We start from the raw sequence: 19,237 nt of genomic DNA on the forward strand, positions 1-19,237 counted from the left end.
CGCTCCTCCCTCCCACACGCATCTCCACTAGCAGAGGCATCATGTAAGAACTTCTGGAGGTGGCATGATGCAGAGTACATAAACTAGACGATTAGATAACCAAACAGCAGAGAGGGAGGAGAAGAAGCATGGCAACACAGAAAACAAGCTTTACATTCAGCAAAACCATTCAATAATAACGGCAGGCGCCCTCAAGTGATTCTTTCCCATATTGGAAACCGTTTTAGTAAGATAAAAAGGGCAGTTGATTAAGCAAGACAGGTGCTTTTTTTTCCAGTTCTGTTATTTAAGTCAAAACAACATCATCGGGGGCTTTTCCAGACCACTGTAGTTGTGTCCAGAATGTGGACCCGGTCGGTATGCAATCTGGTGTTTCTGGGAAGGCACTTGACATTTTCAGCATCTACTGATCTCCCTCTCCAATGATCCTCTTAAAGCCCTAACAGAGACTACAATGGCTTCCAAGAATTAGGACACAGCTGCGTGTCAATAGCAACAGGCTGGTTTGGCTTCCGCCTTCCTCTTGCATTCTCACATCAGCCCAAAGAAAGTCTTTCCACCCGCAGCCAAACGAAGACACATCTCGTTCTTGACACTTGCGGACTTAGCCGGCCGGCCGGCCGATCCAGTCAGCTGAACGCGGGCGGATCCTGTTTCCACCTCTCTAATACTCCTAACGAGCCTCTTCCCTCAGCAGCCGAGTGTGAAGCCTACCAAAGTCACCCAACGGTATGACGCAGACGTCCAGAATATAACACGAGTGGAAGCTCTAACATGGTTTCTTTTTCTTTTCTTTTTTTCATATATATAAGGGGACAGGCAGATCAAAAAGCTGTCCAAATGGCAAACCGTTCCTGTTTCATAAATATCTAATTTGGCCTGTTAGATGATGCGACTGGTGTTTACACATTTTTAGAGGCAAAATAGATAAACTGAGCATGGAAGTTGTCACGAGGTTAATTACCATCTGCGCTTGGTGGGATTACAAGAAAACTGATGAACAGATTTTCGAGGAAGGTTGTGGTTTAGGCCCAGAACAAATCCAAAATTATTTTTTCCATTTGGACCTTTTTCTGAATTTATCAGTAAGCTGATAAGTTTTTGTAATTTTTCAAAGTAGTTAGTTGTAGTCAAGTTTGTGATCACGATATTTCTCAGCAAGAAAAACATGAACGAAGCAACATGACAGGCTTGTCGCGAGGAGATCTTTGGTATACCACCCTTCCATTTGAACTGGACACACGGACGGCACCAACACATCAAGGTCAAAGCAGATCACGCAAGCCACCCACTCATCCATCCGTCCATTATTAAGTCGCTTTAAAACTCCCTTCTGCTTTCACCTGAGACGGAGCGACAAGACTAGCTTATTTACATCTCAAATATCAAAGCAGTTCCCGGCCGCAGCCATTATGAAATAAAACACACTGCAGTTCGGGAGGAGAGGGGACTGACTGCTTGCCGCCCCCCCCCACTCATGTGAGTCAGAACAATGATTCAAACCAAAGTAGCCCACTATTTCGTACAAGTGCATGGATGAAACAGACAGCTGGGAGCGAGTGAGTGATTCTCAGGCAAAGTGCTGGCAAACCAGAGCTAGAGCCGACCCCGGCTGAGATTTTGGCAAATGAAGCGAATTAAACGAGGAAGGGTCTGCACAACCACTTCATCGGAGATGCTTCAATCAGGGTGAGATGGGGACCTTTGGTGACTTGTCAATCCAGGGCACATAGAGAAGCATTCGCATTGACATCTAGGGACTGTTTGGAGTCAAATTATTTGGGATACGATCCAATCAAAAAGTACACAGAAATTCAAACTCTGGTCTTTGCAAGTATGCACAAATGGAACCCAAACTGTTCAGCCACACATCACCCCCTTACCTTGCTTTTAACGTTGCAGTGGCAGCACACGGTCCACAGGTACTTGAGGGTCCTCCACAGCAGGATGATGAAGAGCCCCCCGAAGAAGGTCACCATGGAGGAGGCGAGGAACGCCCACCACATGCGCTGCCCATTATTGTCACAGGGCACCTCGGACGAGAAGGGAATGACGACGTCTTGCATCTTGAAGATGAGGATCGAGGAGTCGGCGGCGGCGGCGGCGGCTTTGGGCGGCGGAGGGTCGCTATCGCTTGTCCTCATAGAGCTGGCGCTGCCATGGGGGACCGTGCCATCCGCCTCGGCTAGCATGGGGGAGCCTTGGAGAGCCTTGGCCGGCGTCCCCAGCCCCACTCACCAGCCATATCGCCCGGGGAACCACGAGAACAAACAACCTCCCCCAATTGACTCTCTTGCTGGAGATCCCGTCAATTGTTTAGCGTCACGTGAAAAAAGCAAAATAGCCGCAGCTGCGCCGAGGCATTTAACATCCCAATTGGCAGTTGGAGTCGAAATCAGACAAGTGCGGGTGGGTCACCGTTTGCCATGGAAGACGACGACGACGACGGCCTGCCTGCCTGCCTGCCTGCCTGCAGCCGCCGGTGACAGCTTTCGTCCCGCAGGGGGGTAGCGGTGGGGAACAACCTTCCACAACCAAAACACTTTAACAATGAAAATGAAAAAAGAAAGGAATAAAAGGCTCCACGCTTGGGACTCCTTGCACTAGCCGTCTTCCATTCGGTCCTTTTCTCCCTCCGCCTGACTCACTCGATGACACTTCTGACAGGCGACTGTTGCGGGCGTTTGTGGCCAAAAGAGCCGCAGAGGAGCTCTGTTGCTCCGGTGGCCGTCGTCAGTCGAGTAAAGGAGGCTGCATGGATTCGACTAGTGGACGACTGCCTGCATGCGTGCACAGTGACTGCGAGAGAGAGAAAGCGAGCGAGAGAGAGAGAAACGGGCGTGTGCCATGTGTGTTCCCTCACAGCTGTGCGCCTGTCAAGAGGATGCGAGAACGCTCCACAGGGGGGCGCTAATAAAACCGAAAACAAAAAGTTCAAACTATTTTTTTAAAAATCATGTTAAATGAACGCAAAAACTTGCAAACTTGTTTGTCTTACAAAAATATACCTTTATTTTAATTGCACGATGATTACTCATGTGCACGTTTTCATTTAATTAAAGAAGTAGTATTTTATACATGTTTTTCATTATATTCATTGAAGAAATTGCAAGTCAATTGTGCCAGAGTACCTCATGATTTGACTTGTCAATCAAATCATGACGTGACACTTTCATTATGCATAGTGCTTCCATTTTGCGAGTGTTTGTCTTTCCATGCGTGAAGTTTTCATTAGGTAAACAACTAAAGTGTGATGAATGTATTTTCCGGTCATTAAAGATCACATAATAAAAAATAAACAGGTGCAAATTCGTGAGGCGCAACTGTAGCAAGAGCACAGAGCATGTGTAGCTGGGCCTAAAAAGGATAGATAGGAGGAGAAACAGCTGTTTGGGGTCCTGAAAAACAGCCGACCCCGGGGATGCCTGGTGGGCACATGCACGCTGCCACATGTGTCACAAGCCTGCAACAATAGAGAGCGAGCCCTTGATGCAGGTGCATGTCAGGGGTCAAGCATAAGTCACAATTCATTCATCACGGGTGTCCCAATACTTTTAGCTATAATTGGTTTATTTTTAAGTCATATTTTATATTAAATGTTTGGGGGGGAACCTCTGAAGGTTTTTAAACGTTAAATCATGTCACCCTTAAGAGGGGCCACAGTGAGTTGATCACACAATATATTTTATGATATACTGTTTCAGTATATTTTATCCTTAGAGAGGTTTATAATTTAGAGCATTTGTAAAATATTTTAAGTTTTGAATATCCAAAGTTGATAGCATTTGAAAGCAGCGGTTTATAATATAAATACGTACAGCAGTATAGCCTAATTAAAGCAGTAGTTAAAGGGGACGCCCCCGGCTGGCAAGATGAGGAACTGCCACAGTGGAAGAGGGACTGCTTTACCATTAAACTTCTCTGCATTTTTTTTTTTTTATGTGCAAAACAAAATCCAAGAATGAAAGTAGCCAATTACATGAATGTACCCAATGACATGCCCTGTGAGCATACGGCTTTTCACATAATGAAAACACTTCAATTAAACACTGATAGTTGTGATACGGACAAAAAACAAAAGACTTTTATTATGTTAATGTCTCAACATACAAATCACATTCTGTTCATAAAAAGAGACGTTCAATCAGTACCTGCATCGCATCGACAACCATACATGTAATATACGGCATTTTCCTCTAACGTGCTAGTATCTACACAGAAAAATAGTAACATTACACTTTAGACTTTTTTTAGTTCTTTTTTTTTAAAGCCCAATAGACAAACTGGTGGACCAAATTTCCTCTGAAAAACTGTGCAAGAATAGATAGATCCCTTTTTTTTTTAGTTTTTGAATAATTCAAATATGTGTTCCTTTTTGATCTCGTCAGAATAAAAAGGCCCTTGATGAAATGTACGGAACTGATGTGAGACATTGAAAAGAAAATATTAATTAGTTACAGTAGAAATGATAGTACCTAGTATTGGTAGCCTACTGGAAACCTGGCAACAGTTACATGTTTACAGTTCACAGCTGAACAAGTGCAAAACAAACATAAAAACGGCTTGAGTCGTTTTTTTTTTTTTTAGTGGATTTTTGGCACGAGAAAATTGTTTGCGGGAAGGCCCAGGCCTAGTTCTTCCTCCCTCCTCAAAGCGAAATTAAATAACAAATGTCACTCAACGAATGATGACTTGAAGATATTACCCTGCAAATGTTGCTTCATACCGTCTCTTCTTTTCAAGAGTACATTGATAGGTGACTGACAATTAACCACAAAAAGAGAAATAAAACCAACATGCTAACTTGACTGCCAGAACTTCGTAGGCACGTGACCTAGTGAAAATACACGGAATATATTCTTTTCTATATAGATTTATATACTGTGTGCGTGTGTATATATGTATATGTGTGTGTGTGTGTGTGTGTGTGTGTGTGTGTATATATATATATATATATATATATATATATATATATATATATATATATATATATATATATATGTTTTTTTATGTGTGTCTGCATATTCTATGTTGTTAAATACATGTTAAAGAGATAGGAGGATATAATTACACAGTGGTCTGTCTAGCCCTGGAGTGCATTCTGAGAAGTTGAACCCGTTTGGAAGCCATATCGGCCTCCGACCTTCTTAAAAAACAAACAAAAATAATACAAGTCGGCCATTGTCACGCGCTCGCCGCCACAGCCCCGTGTCGGAAGTGAACAAATACACACACATACAAGTCTACTTGAGGGAGGGGAAGGGGGCTGCTTGGAGATCAGGCGTCTTCTACAGAAGGCACTTTCCGAAAGGCCCGTGATAAACGCTGGCACACTCCCTGCTACTACAAAGAGGAAACAATGCATAGAGCTAACGTGCGGTTGCCGTCCGTCGGCGCGGGCAATGTGAGCGCAGCTACAGTACGTCATGACAACCGCCTTAACACTCGTTACGACAACAACAAATACAACAGACTTGAGCACAAACGAAATCCACAATAGTTGTCAGTCGGGTGCATAATTGTGTGGTGGGGTTCGTCCGTGGGAACTGCTACACCGAGTGAGAGTGTTAGGGCCATGATGAAAAGCACCAAAAAAAAAAAAAAAAAGACGTCATTGATAACTGTGAAGTCTTCACATTACGAGAGGAAAACATCGTTTTACAAGAATAAACTTATATTTATGTCATATTATGGGGGGGAAATGTCAGCATTTTCTAAGATTAAAGTGAAACTAAAATAATACAGGGGCAAGAATAAAGACACAATTGTAAATCATAATATAACACGCAATGTTGTGTTTGTCTCGTCACATGACAAAAATCCAAAAATGAAACAACTCTCAATTTAGTCAAATAAAATGGTAGTGTTTAAAAAAAAACAAAGCTAAATAAAGCAAAATAATGTTTTAACATAAAAAAACGGGCACTATTCATTACCTTTTTATATAAAGCAAATAATTATGTAGATATCTCATTATTTTTCCTATGTACAAAAATAACCTTATTCTTGTAAAATGACAACTTTTTCCACTCTCATTCTATTCCACTCCGATTTGAACTTTTTTTTTTTCCTGTCCCATACTTTTCCTTCCCACCTTTCGGCATGGCCCCAATGCTCCTTTGCTCGGTTGTGAACATAGTGTTAAGGTTCTGAGTATACAACAAAGGGCATGGAGGCTGGATTAGGCTCACTAGAGTCAATAGTGATCACACACACACACGCATACGCAATTTGAGCACATATTCAGCACACACACACACACACACACACATACACCACCAACGAGTCCTTCAGGAAGACTGAATGAGCTTGAAGGTGGAGAGCCAGTGCTACGTGCCTGCTCTGAAGGACTTGGAGAAAATAACGAAAAATAGATATCAATAATTTACAATGTAGTGTACCTTATGTATGTTGTGAGGAAGCTTTCATGAATTAGTGTTGAGGACCAGCGCTCCTTTCGCCTCGCTAAGGGCAGCCGAGCGGAGTCCACAGGACTTTACTTTGTTCTTGATCCACTATGGTCATGATCTGAGTGCAAATGTACGGGAGGGAGCCGCCTTGGACAATACCTGCGATGGAGACGCCTTGCGTTAAACACACTGGAGAAACGTATACGCGTGCACACGGACACACCTGTGAAGAACTTGCTATAGTCTTGCTCGATCTTCTGCGCGCTTTCATACTGCTCCTTGGAATGTTTCTGAGACACTTTGTCTCGCAGATAAACAGGATCTTTCTGCTCCCTGGGGACAAACGTAGACAGACACATTAGCTACGAATGTGTAGTGGGGAGATAGTGTTAAATTGTTTTGCACCATTTCTGTTTTCCTGAAGACAAAAAACAGAGCTATCTTTCAAAAAAGCAAGATACAAATTCTATTCTCAAAAACAGTCTTGCTGAGATGACATCTTTTGAGCTGTGGAGGCACATTGTAATTGAGTTATGAGAATTAACATACAACATCGACATCTAGCCATTTCCTTGTGTGTGTTATGATGCCACTTACTTGATCTGCTTGGCATTTTTGTAGCGAACAAAGACAACAATGGGATAAATGTGAACGCTGTGGAGTCTCTCGATGGCGTGCGGCGCAATGTCCAGCAAACAGTGACAACCCTGCAATGAAAAACAAACAAATCCCTCATAAACCAAAGGGGATTTAAAAAAAAAAAAACAAGATTTGCTGTTTGCCGGCATCTTTATTTCACGTCCGCCATGAAGTACAATAAACCCTTATGGCAAGAGATTAACAACAGACAAATGCAGAGTTATCATGTCGGATTAAAGCTTGCTGAAATGGGGCAAGTACCTTCTCTGTTATTTCCTTGATGGACGCGACTGTGGTAACGTCAAAATGGCCGCTGCGGCGCTTGTAGTCGATGAAGAGGCAGTCCTTGACGCCACGCTCAATGGCTTGTTGGGACGCCTTCATCACCTCTGCGGAAACAAAGAGAAATGAAACCATTTCTATTGCATTGTTTTATAAAAAAAATGACTTGGGCAATTATGCTATTAGAAATAATGTTTGGTATCTTCAGCCATCTAGTGGAAGAGCATTGTTCTGGATCATTCCCTATGCAACAATAAATACAAAAAAAACTTCACCTAGCACACATCTGAAGAACTTCCCCGGAGACTCTTTGACGAGCATCTCTTTGATGGGGTCAGTCAGCGGCCCAAGGACCAGAACGGGTCTAGGAGAGGCGCACTCCACTTTCTGGACTCTCTGGTAGGCCAGGCTAACGCAGTCTATAAACACAAAGTACACATGTGACGATGACATCAGCGGGGACGTCTGGCACTTGCTCGCTCACCTTCCAGGAAGGGGATGGAGTCGGTGCTGATGGCATCCAGAGCCACCGTCTCCTTGCTGTCTTTGGAGCTGCTGCGCTTGTGCTTCTGCTTCCTCCTGAAGAAGGAGCGGCGGGCGGCGGCCGAAAGCGTCTTGCCAGATTCCTCCTTCATCTCGGTCACACTGTGCCGCCGGTAGAACTCTTGGTCCATCCTGGAACGTCGGAGTTTGTGTTAATTGTTATTGTACTCTGTGAAATCAACTCAAGTGCATAAAAGTGGAAAACTATGTAGCCATCGAGAGCATCTTCCAACTCTGCAAATACTGAAGAATTAGTCCATTATCGCTTATTTCAATAACGTTTTTTTCTTTTTAAATGGCATTTCCAATTTATATTAATTATCATGGATTTACTGGCATTAAATTAATAAGCTTTTTTTTTTTTTTTATATATTTATGCACCCTGAATGAATATCAGGATAAAAGTGTTTGTATGCAGGCATTGTTTTCTCAACACACATGTACTTGCTGGGGATCTGCCCCCTCTGAATTTGCTGCGCGTTCTCATCCAGCTGCCAGGCCATCCACGTCCCAAAGCTGCCCTTTGGTAACGACTCGTCCACGTAGAGGATGTCGTCCTTCTTGAACGTCAGGTCGCCCTCCGCCTCGCCCACGCGGTCATAAAGTGCTCTGGATTGGAGGGGAGTAGAGATGGACAGTTACGTTGAAGATGGTGAGGAGAGACGAGCGGCAAGTTGATGAAGCGGCAGTTTGGCGAGTGAACTAGACAACGAGGACGGGTTTATCCACACGTGCTGTGGGCCCTGCTCGTGTCCCGCTGGAGCCTCCTAAGTCATTTCCCCCGAGCAGCCTATCTTTGACAGCCAGGCGGACCGAGTGTATTTACTGCACATGACATCACCAGCACGCTTACCTATATGACAAGTGACTGCGGCAGCTGCTGTGACACGGCTCCCCCTCCCTTCCCCTCCCCTCCCTTTTCTTTCGGAATCAGATGATGATTCAACAATGTTTAACTACTGTCGTACAGCGCCAACTCATGCTGAGGAACACTTACTGTTTGCTGGTATCAGCAGCCTCCATGAATCCTGACCTCTTATAAATAAGGCACAAAAAGCCTGAGCGGCAACTAAAAAAGGATGTTAGTGGTGGCGTGCGTGCGTGCGTGCAGAGATGAAGTCACCTAAATCGGACATTTAGAATCACAGAAAGGATGAGGGACGTAATTGGTTAGATGAAAAAAAAATCTCTGCTTGTTCAAGGGCCACTCTGGTGGCTGCGCTATTAATAGCAACGGACCGTAGAACCACATGGGGAGCATGTGTGGTGCAATGTGCAAGTGTGTGTGTACCTAATATAAAAGCCATCTCCAGGAACATCTTTGAGCACATTGAAGTCATCCGCCCGATGCTGCACCTTGAACGTGACGGTCTCAGCCGGCTTCAACATCTCCACGTAGACTTCTTCTGCTGTCTTGTTCTTCATATTCACCGAGTTATACTGCAAAATAAACCAGGGGCGAAAAAAAGGAGTGTTATTACGGGCGGTGCGCGTTTACCTGAGAAATCATTTGCTGAATCTTACGTGGGCGGCACAAGCTTTTAGCGGAATTAAAGAGGCGCCATATTGATTTGAGCCACCGGGGAGGAAAAGAGCAAACAGGAGGGAAGATTGAAGGACAGAAAGGGTGACGGCGCTGAATGCTAATTCCATGAAGCAGCTCCATTCAGAGACAAAGGTGGCGCGCCAGGAGATGTTTTGATATTTTACGCGCAAGTACATTGCCCCATTACCCATGTGAGATGACAAAATACTGACGCTGAGATCAATTGAACTAATGAGCAGTTACGAAATGAAAGCGGCCTTTTTTAATCAGCGCTAATGACAATGGCTTCCCAGTCCAGCTCTTTATAAACCGCTGTTGGAAATCTACAGAAGACATGAGGAACAAAAAGATGCTTGAAGTAACCATTTGGCACTATTTAGGTACGAAACTGCCATACCTCCAGAATGAGGTCGCCGGGTCGCAGGCCGTCGGCTCCTCTGGCGGGACTGTCCTCATCCAGACTGTCTACGTAGACGCCTCGCAGGTTCCCGCCACACAGCGTGATCCCCACCTCTACTCCCGGCCGGTGCACCGTCACTAGCCGCGGCTCGCCCGCCTTCTTGTTGCTATCGTAGTGCGATCTGGGAGGCAACAAGTGAGAGATAGCGATATGGCGTTCCCAAAGACGGTTTTGCTCTGACTGTATTTACCTGACATAGTTGCGGGGGCTGGTGGTGGGCGTGGTTTGCTTGGAGGACGGCGTGAGGGTGCCCTCGTCCTGCTCGCTGAGCGTGTCGATGGCGGAGTGATTTTCCGGGGTGGCGGCTCCGCTGCCCTGCGGTGTGGACTGAGTACTGACTGGCTCGAGGCGGGAGCTGTAACCAAGCAGAGAAGCTAAGCAAGAACGCGCTTAGAGTGTTTTATATGTCTTCCTATGGGTTATTGCTGCATTAAAATCAAACCTTACCCAAAAAAAAAATGTACAAAAACTGTGTACCTGGAGCGAGAATGGTTGCCCAGCTGGTACATGTGTGGGTTGTACTGGGCCATGATGGTGATGGTGTCGCACTGCTGGCCGATGATGAGTCGAGCCTGCTGCTCCGTAGCGTTTCGCAAGTTGATGCCATTGAACTGAAAAAGGAAGGGTGAAATTAAGTTTGCATAATCCACACGCTATCAAAATAAAGTAGGCTAGGGCTAAGTAACTTACCTCCAGTAACTGGTCTCCGTACTCCAGTCCTGCTTGGTGGGCGATGCTGCCTCCAGTTACTTTGGAGACGAAGATTCCGCCATTCTCCCCGCTTACGATGGAGATGCCCAGAGGCTCAGCGCCTTTGTGCACGATGACGTTGCGGGGTTCCTCCAGGTAAGGCCTGCGAGGAAATCATTTGCTCTTTTTGTTTGTCCATTTTTGAATAAAAGAAGGAAATGGTCAGGATTTCACAGCGGTTGATGTTTCTTTCAACTAATTTATAAAAAGCCCATTTCCTCAAAAAGTGGAACCTATCCTAGCTAGCCACACCAGCCAATCACAGGGCACAAACATGGATAATTTAGAGTCTTTAATGAGAATGTGTCTTCAAGGCTCTGTAACAGGAATCACCTAACGACATTGCTTTTGTTTCTTTTACCCTGATGAAAGAAAAAAAATCTCGTGACACCATAAGTTGTTTAGGTGGACTTCAGAAACCAGTGATAAATCGAGGTAAGGTGTCTATTAAAGTGGACATCACTATTTGAGGAAAATTGCTTGTTTTCATGTGTCTAACTTCAGCTTCGATTGAGTTACCGGGAGGAATCCCAAAATGATTAGCGAGTGATGGGTGTGTGCGTAACCTCTACAAACATGGCGGGATTGGGCATGGCACAAAATTCCATGAAGGAACATCAGAGGGATGGATTAGCAGCCAGACACGAGGGCCAAAGAGAGTGGCGTACAAACACGGCCAAGCCCAAAAGCTCACGGTTGAGTAATACTAATAACGCCGTTGCGTAACATACACACTGCAGACTGCAGGACCACTCGGCTTGCAGCCAATACACACGCATGCATATTGACCGTGTGGACGACACATGCAATATCGGAGAGGGATTTCCGCCACGTGAAGGGGACAAGTGCAGACAGGATCAACAAATGTAATATGAATACAGTGGTGCCTTGAATTAGGAGCTTAGTTTGTTCCGTCACCTCGCTTGTAACTCAAACCTCTTGCGTCTCAAAGTCCCAAAATATAACAATTTTTTTGCAAAAGGTTCTTGAATAAGAAAAATAGCACTAGCTGTATTGCACTACATGAACAGTAATAATATAATTCAATAATAGAATATATCAAATTAAACTGCATCGTGAGATAATTATTGTCTTTGTACCTTGGCCACAAGGGAGCAATATAACGCACGGAAGAACGAAACCGAGCTGTCACTATTGCTAAAATCTCGGACCTCACATTTTTGCTTGAAACTCAAGATAAAAAAAAAACGTATAGTAGTTCAAAAAATGTATGTAAGTCAAAGTACCACTGTACAGTCAAACCGAAGTAGCTATCTAACAAGGGGCCTCCTCCTGGGGTGTTCGAATGCAGCATGCAGACGACTAGCAATCTAAACAAGCGTTCACATCTACTTTTGCATTCAATACGCCGCACAGGATTTTCTGCCTCTGCCCGTGGCATCTGCCTAACAGCAGACAAGCGGGTGAACGGCGGGGGGCTCGGGTACAAGGGACGGGAGGGTTGGGGGGTCGAGAGGAAGGCGTCGCAATGCCAACGGCGCCGTGAGGCAAAACGAACCTGAGGCACCTGAGAGAGGAGAACCTCGGCCTCGCGGCCAGAGGAATCCTCAGAAAAGATCGGTTACGGTAAAGCGATCTGGAAACCGGAGGTGTGGCGGAGAAGCGGGAAGCAGATAAGAGAGGGAGGACACACAGACATCAAAGTGAGACAGCAACACACGTGTGATTCACTGAAGGCTGCTGTCGTGCCAAATGAGAGCAACAACAGAGAAGCAAATGATAAGCACGGGAGATGGAAATTCTTAATATCGCTGAGGGGCCGCAGTGGCTCTGACAGGGATGGACCTGTTGCTTGGCAACACCTTTGGAGTCTTCAAGGAGCATCTCGGAGGCAAGTGTTTGAGATGATCCTTATTATCATCCTCTCCGTCACTCACTTCGCGTCATCTCTTTTACTCAGTGCGCTCCCACAACAGCGAGCGCGCTCATCAACTTGACAGCAGAGCCAAAAACGTCACCAGGCATTAGAGGAGTGCGGACGTGGCGCCCAGACGGGAACCGACAGATTAGCGCTTTCGTACCTGTCCTTCCTGCGCTCGCCGACCGGCACCGGGCTGACCGAGATGCGAGGTAACGTGGAAATGGAGCCTTGCGATTGGTTGCTGGCGAATGACGACGTCTCCAGGTTGAGCGGCGACTGCGGCGGCGTGATGAGGCTGGGGCTGCTGCACTCTGAATGCGAGAGGGAGCCTGTGGGGGGGAAAAGCGAGAAACAACGCCTACCTATGAAAGAATTGGAACATTTTACTCATGATTGCCGTACCTCTGTCTGACCCCAGCATGGAGCGAGGATAGCGGGGAGTGGAAGGGATCTTGATTCTCTCTGCCCGGTACTGGACATTATTAGAAGAACCTGTGGTGGAAAGGTAGATAGCAGAGGAATGAATGGGGGCAACGTCCGAAAAGCGGATCGGGACAAGGGAGTGTGCGACCTTCACACGGACGTGCATGCGTGCGTGCCAGACTGACCGAGTCGTGCGCTGGAGGGCAGTGAGTGTGTACCGTGTGACGCTCGGCTGCCGCGTGACGACGATTCGGTAAAGTCGCCGCCCCGCTTCTGCTGGCTGAGATCCAGACTCAAGCGACCCTGATGTTGAGGGCTGGCAAAGGAAGAGGAGGCATGAAGCTTTCGGAAATGAAATTATGCATACGATTGCGTGAACATGCAAGATGTTTCACAGTTAATTCAATTGACGGGCTGACTCCAACAGCCACTGTAAAACATTGAAGCAAAGCCACACTAACTGAATTGAATTATTTGCTTTTGCCCTATGGGGAACAGATTCATTTGAAACTATTAGTCATCAGGAGAAGCCAAAGAGGGAACACTAAGAAAAAGACTTGCTCGTTTTGATAATAACCGTATCCTAATTCAGTGGCTGCGTTAGAAGGCCGATGACATCATAAGGATAAGTGAAGGTTGTCTACCGATGAGGCCTTGCCCCCTCCCCGCCAACCTTTTTTTCTTTGTTTTTGTTGGCTATTTTTCATCCAGCCCTTGAACCACAACGGGAAGTGCAGGGAGGAGATCACCTGGTGGGCGCGTGCTGGTGACAGATCTGGGAGGCGACTGACGGACAGTTGCCGGTATGGACGCGATGGCTGCGCACCGTGTACACGGGATTCCTCATCACGGCCGTCACGGCGGGGCACGGAGACAGACCCCTGTGGGCCGAATCTGACAAGACAACGGATGGTTGGTGACTGGGTGAGTTGGTTCGAGGTTGCAGATGGAATGGTTGAGAGACTCACTGGGAGGGAGGCCGCCGTTGTAGACGGTGGGCACAAAGCCAACGCTGTGCCGATGGGAGCGGCTGGGGGAGGAGCGCAGCATGTCCCGTGGCTCCGGTGAATGCTCGTCAGAGTAGCTCTGTGACACATGACAGGAACTGGTGAGTGTTCGCCCCTTCAGGCAAGAAAACACCATCAAGCACCACGATGGGGGGGGGCGGCAGCATGACATTGTGGTACTTTAAAATAAACGTTTATCTCCACTGTGAGAGCTTTTGTGGTCCGGGGGCTGTCTACTTCTTGGCTCGCCGGTTGACTGAGCCCCGGGGAGTGAGTCAGCTCCCGGGCTGGGTGCTTGGTGTCAGTGCAGTACTATCGATCACTCTGACATGCTGGCTCAAAAAGCAAAGTCCTTTGGCACAATGTAGAAGGGGCTGTAAATTGTGAGGGTGGAAAAATATGCAGGCTTTGGCCTGCTGGGAGGATGCCAAATGTGTCTCTATGTTGAGGGCCCACACCTCTGAACAACATAGTGTCACTTTAATAAACAAGTTACTGATCTATCAGAGGGGAGGAGGCGTGATGATTTGAACAATGGTGATTTAGTGCATTGTTATCTGAGTTTTAATTCACTTAACGGACTGACCTGGAATGCGGGAAGAGTGATTGTCTGTGGTGTCATCCTGCGGCGAAGGGCGGGGGCGGATTTAGGACGCGGCCTTTTCACTTCTTGATCTTCGCCTCGGGTTCGCCCGATGTCCTCGTCGCACGATTTCCGCGAGGTCAGGACTTTGCCGTCCAGGAAGTAGTGGTTGCCGTTTCTGTCTCGCTCCCGCTCGCCCGCCGCCGTGGAGACGCCGCCGTCGCCTTTGCCGTCGGATGTGATGGTGCAGTCGGACGCGGAGCTGCTCTGATGTTTGTGTTTGAACTTGAAGGAGTCGCTGCGGGTGGGGGGCGTCGGCGGGGTCGGGGTGGGAGTGGAGGAGGAGGAGTGGGAGTCGGTCTTTGAGGGCTGGGGGGAGTGCGACGCCGCCGTCGCCGCCGCCGCTATCTGATTGGCCGCCATGTACTCCAGCTTACAGGAGGGCGTCTCAGGGCGTTTGAATGTGTCCGGGTCGAAGATGGACTTCCTCTGCTTGGGGGATTTGTATATGGAGAGCTGCGCCGCCGCCGAGAGTGGGCCGCTGTTATCCGGCGCCACCGACATGCCCCCCACCACCATCTTTGGCCACGTTCCTCCGCTGTGCTTCCTGTCCTGCGCCGTCTCCACGGTGAGGCAGTCAGGTGCGGAGACGGGCTCGAACGGCAGCGAGGACGGCGCCTTGGAGTAGGGACAGCACTCTTGGAAGGCGCTGGGGCCGTAGCGGCCGGCGCCCAAGTCGGACGCTGGCCGCAGGCTCGTGGCGTGAAGAGAACCCATGGAGAAGGGTTTGCCCATGTCCCCGTAAAGCTCATCGGGTTCCCCTCGGTGCTTCCTCCTCTCGCCGGAAATGCCGCTCGTCCCCATGTCGGGGCAGAAGATGTCCGTCTGCGTGGAGCTGTTGTGTTTGAGGTTGCGGCTATTCCGGGAGTGGATCTCAGACAGGTGGATGCGCCCGTTGGACTTGTCTGATGAATCACGCAGACTCTCAAAGATGTTCTGGCCGGATGTACTGTGAGGAAAAAACTGCGAGGCAGAAGGCAGACATGTCAACCACTGCTTGAATGTAATCAAAACGTGCCTTTCGTTACCCAAAACATCAACTTTGTGCATGTCACAATTAAAAGAAATGAATCCCAATTAACAAAGAACGCACAAAACAGAAGGTTACCCTTCTCACAAGACCCACTTACTCAACTGCTATGTAGGGCAAGAAACAAAAGTAGGACGAAAGATCTTTGAAGGATTCATGAAAAGAGGCTGAGAGAGCAAGTGTGTGGCCCACCTTCATGAGAGAAAGGCTGAGAGAGTCTCGGCAGTTCCTCAGCAAGGCCTCGCACTCTGTCACCGACTTGTTATCCAGAGCGATGCCATTTATCTGGGGAGAGGAGACGACAGCAAGAAGGACGGGTCCTTCTTCATTAAGCTGCTGCGTTTTCTGGCCTGACATTTCCTGTCAGGTGTGCGCTTTGTTGTGGATGGCAGTGCGCTTGAAAGCGATGTAACGCAGGTGACAGCGCAACGCCCGGGGATTGAAACATTTTGTCAGCGGCGGTGGGAAGGGAGGGCGGCGCAGGAAATCTAGGCCAGCGTGGTTCAGCGCGCGGGACCTCAATCGTCCCATTTCCATGACAATGCTTGAGAGGGATTGTTGAAATAAGACGCTCGGAGATAAGAAATAGAGGGAGGATGTCATATTGGGCTAAGATTAAAGTTGGTCCGAACAAGGAGATGAATGCATTTGATCAAGTCGTGAAAAGTGTCTTTTGCCTTCCGGGTTTGACATTCAAGCACTCTTTTCTCAAATCACATTACTGATAAATTTTTGTACGAGACAGAGTTTCAAGCGTGATTACGTAATAGATTAAACTCGAGGCACAATTTGTAGTCATCTTATTATCAGTGCGCCATTTCACCTCCAGAAGCGGCGTGAGCATTTAATCGAAAATAAAAATATTCACTCATTTTTCCCCCCCTCTCTACTTTCCAAACTTATCTGAGTTGCGTGTAATGGGATGGAGAAGAAAAAAAAAAAGCCTGGATTTGAAAGCCCAAAGGAATATGAGTCAGATACAGTGTGATAGATGTAACAGCATATATAATTTTTTTTTTTTTTTTTTAATATGAGGAAGCGAGGGAGAGGATTTGTGAAAAGTTAGTGTATGACTCACAGCGATCAGTCTGTCTCCAACAGCGAGTGTGCCCTCTCTGGCTGCCGGACTGCCCTGCACCACGGTGGTGACAAAGACGCCGTTTTCTAGACCGATTCCGCTGTCTGGAACACATCCCATAATAGCAACTAAGTACTCGTGGGATGAATGTTGTCAAATTCTCAAGCTACCTTTGTGGCCCATGAGGTTGATGTGAACGGGAGTGAGCAGCCTGCCCCCGAGAGACTTTCTCCTTCGTACCACCATGTTGATGAGCCCCCCGATATTGAGGACCGCCTTCATCACCTGCTTCCTGTCCTTATTGGTCAGGTCGATATCGTTTATCTTCAGTAACCAGTCGTTCACCCTGGAAGCGCAAAGAAAGACATCAAGTCTTAAAGGATGTCAACAGGAAGCTCCCAGATACGAGCGCGCTCACCTTAACCTTCCGTCTGCAATACTTCCTTTGTCCACCCGCGTTACAAATATTCCACAGTCTCCCGGTAAATATGGATCATTTACCCCCTCGGCGATATCGAACCCAAGCGCCTTCAAGTCCATGTCGTCCTGTAAATTGCACGCCTTCAGTAAATGTCCTTAACTGTCACACAAGTATACGGGAAAGTTAAACACTGTGGTAATTACAGTTTTTCATTTGATTGTTTTACCTTCCTGGCCGACAAATCCAAGTCAGAATTGTGAGAAAAAAAGTCAGAATCCTGTCAACATGTTTTTTTCTTCACCGGCCCTTTTTCTTTTTCGTAGGGTTGGGTTACATTGTTTCAATAAAAAAATGGTACAATCCCCTGAATTGTATTTAAAGATAAAAATAACCTCCGAATTGATTCCAAACCAGAGGGCAGCTCTTACCCTGTCCTTCTCAAATTCCACAACCTCGGTCTCCCACTCAAGGGAATCGGTGTCGATGGCAGAGTCGTGAGAGCTGTGGGCCATCAGCTGACAGAAGTGGGCCTCCTTCTCCAGCTGCCCTTCCATTTTCTCCCTTTAAGAAGCAACATGGTCAAAGGTCAGCCGATGGAGGATGAAAACAGATGTCAGCTATATTTTTAGTGTGTGTCCAGTAGTGTGCACATAATTACATTTTCAATAAATGCAAGCTTGCTGCATTTTTTGTTTTTGCGGCTTTCTGCTTTGTGGCCTAGCAAATCATATGCCTACTCATTAATCTTAATATTTGCTTTCTGAGTGATGCCCTGAAGGTATCTGTGACCTTAAAGCAGCAAACTGCAAACTATTTTGACTCATGTCTGTTATTCACACTACAGGCCAGCAGAGGGCGCTTTAGCATGCCATATGGTCAAATAGTGTCCAACTAACAGTTGTGTTTTAGGATTACATTTTTAATCTCGGCATGTGTGCAAATGCCGGAAAACAAGGGAGCGAGCCCTCTCCCGCCGTCATCTGTGAAGGCACAAAATTACAGCTTATGCCCAACCACACGCAGAGCGCAACAACCAGCTTTTAAATACAACAAAGGCAGCCAGCCGCAGGACAGACCGCGTTGCTCTGTACTCGCTCACACGGAGGAGGAGGATTTTGCTCGAGGTTCTTGAGTTCATTAGTCTTTCCGACATTTTACACACGATGACCAGAACAAAACGACTAACTTCATTTCTTTGAGCTCTCGCAACGCATCGTTCTTCTGCTTCCTCATGTCGTCCAGATTGCGCAGCGCGTCGGCCAGATCGCTGACCGCCCGGTCTCGTTCCCGCCGCAGGTTGTCGCACAGCGTCCTGTGGAGCGGATGCAGAGAAGGGTGACCTTGTGACATGTCGTAAGCCTTCATAAGAACCGGCCAAGTCACAGCAGCCACACCTGATGCTCTCCCTCTCTGCCACAATTTTATCCCGCTCTTGGAAAGCCCAGTCCCGTCGACACTTGGCCACCTCGGTCTCCTGTGAGGCCTCCTTCAGCTCCTGGGACATGGCCTCGTACTGTTTCCTCAGCATCTCAATCTCCTTGTTGGCACGTTCCATGTCGAGTGTGGCCGAGTCTTGTTTCTGCACGAGTGCATTTCATTAGTTGGCCATATGTCATATTCGACCTTGACTTCTTAGATCTCAGATAAATAAGAATTGCTGATGGGATCTATTGCAATTCAATGAGGTCCTGTTGAGGTTCTACCGTACGATTCTATTGAGGGCCGGCTCACCTGCCGGGCTTGATAGTACTCCCGAAGGAGCTGATCCCTTTGAATGATGGCCTCGGTCCTCTCTTTGCGTGCTACGTCTCGCTCTTCTCGGACCATCTCGATGTCTTTGCAGGCCTGGCTCAGCTCTTTCTGGGTCTCGGCTTTGTCCTTCACCTCGTGGCAGTATTTCTCCAGCAGCTCGTTCCTTTCGCAGATGGCCCTGTCGCGGTCCACCAGCGACGAGTTTAACTCCTGCAATGGGAAAATGAGGGGAAAAAAGTCAAGCGTTTTAACTCAAGAGTCATCAGCGGACCGAGCCGATGAATCTCGCTGGCGGGCGGGCATCCGTCCAGCACATTCAGAAACATTCTTCAAAGAGGACGAAAGGTGAAACTATATTTATTCCAGCACAT

The 19,237-nt window shown here is 47.3% G+C and overlaps 2 protein-coding genes across 34 annotated transcripts in view; both read right to left on the reverse strand.

Annotated features, from left to right (window-relative positions):
* Positions 1 to 2,885, reverse strand: part of LOC148392825 (calcium-activated potassium channel subunit alpha-1a) — a 99,832-nt gene extending 96,947 nt beyond the window's left edge. For 14 of the 29 annotated variants that reach the window (XM_088384422.1, XM_088384420.1, XM_088384430.1 and 11 more), the window contains exon 1: positions 1,884 to 2,883. In XM_088384422.1, coding sequence (XP_088240548.1) covers positions 1,884 to 2,192 — 309 coding nt within the window. In that variant the 5' untranslated portion in view covers positions 2,193 to 2,883. Of the gene's footprint in view, positions 1 to 1,883 lie in introns of all 29 variants that reach the window. The other 15 variants (XM_088384408.1, XM_088384409.1, XM_088384412.1 and 12 more) reach the window with 3 other exon arrangements.
* Positions 2,886 to 4,062: 1,177 nt separating this feature from the next.
* dlg5a (discs, large homolog 5a (Drosophila)) overlaps positions 4,063 to 19,237 on the reverse strand; it is a 30,085-nt gene continuing 14,910 nt past the window's right edge. For 2 of the 5 annotated variants that reach the window (XM_088384402.1, XM_088384400.1), the window contains 26 exons: positions 18,846 to 19,076; positions 18,509 to 18,693; positions 18,301 to 18,426; positions 17,543 to 17,675; positions 17,112 to 17,239; positions 16,864 to 17,039; positions 16,694 to 16,797; positions 15,808 to 15,900; positions 14,529 to 15,548; positions 13,904 to 14,021; positions 13,685 to 13,829; positions 13,121 to 13,251; positions 12,915 to 13,004; positions 12,673 to 12,841; positions 10,571 to 10,733; positions 10,358 to 10,491; positions 10,071 to 10,235; positions 9,818 to 10,001; positions 9,166 to 9,314; positions 8,313 to 8,483; positions 7,816 to 8,006; positions 7,607 to 7,750; positions 7,311 to 7,438; positions 7,008 to 7,117; positions 6,634 to 6,743; positions 4,063 to 6,569 (listed from right to left, as the gene is read on the reverse strand). In XM_088384402.1, the coding sequence (XP_088240528.1) occupies positions 6,466 to 6,569; positions 6,634 to 6,743; positions 7,008 to 7,117; positions 7,311 to 7,438; positions 7,607 to 7,750; positions 7,816 to 8,006; positions 8,313 to 8,483; positions 9,166 to 9,314; positions 9,818 to 10,001; positions 10,071 to 10,235; positions 10,358 to 10,491; positions 10,571 to 10,733; positions 12,673 to 12,841; positions 12,915 to 13,004; positions 13,121 to 13,251; positions 13,685 to 13,829; positions 13,904 to 14,021; positions 14,529 to 15,548; positions 15,808 to 15,900; positions 16,694 to 16,797; positions 16,864 to 17,039; positions 17,112 to 17,239; positions 17,543 to 17,675; positions 18,301 to 18,426; positions 18,509 to 18,693; positions 18,846 to 19,076 (4,602 nt within the window). In that variant the 3' untranslated portion in view covers positions 4,063 to 6,465. Of the gene's footprint in view, positions 6,570 to 6,633; positions 6,744 to 7,007; positions 7,118 to 7,310; positions 7,439 to 7,606; positions 7,751 to 7,815; positions 8,007 to 8,312; positions 8,484 to 9,165; positions 9,315 to 9,817; positions 10,002 to 10,070; positions 10,236 to 10,357; positions 10,492 to 10,570; positions 10,734 to 12,149; positions 12,228 to 12,672; positions 12,842 to 12,914; positions 13,005 to 13,120; positions 13,252 to 13,684; positions 13,830 to 13,903; positions 14,022 to 14,528; positions 15,549 to 15,807; positions 15,901 to 16,693; positions 16,798 to 16,863; positions 17,040 to 17,111; positions 17,240 to 17,542; positions 17,676 to 18,300; positions 18,427 to 18,508; positions 18,694 to 18,845; positions 19,077 to 19,237 lie in introns of all 5 variants that reach the window. The other 3 variants (XM_088384405.1, XM_088384404.1, XM_088384401.1) reach the window with 3 other exon arrangements.

The sequence above is a fragment of the Syngnathus floridae genome, chromosome 9 (assembly GCF_059516105.1).
Source record: "Syngnathus floridae isolate MCC-2025c chromosome 9, RoL_Sflo_1.0, whole genome shotgun sequence".
Classification (NCBI taxonomy): domain Eukaryota; kingdom Metazoa; phylum Chordata; class Actinopteri; order Syngnathiformes; family Syngnathidae; genus Syngnathus; species Syngnathus floridae.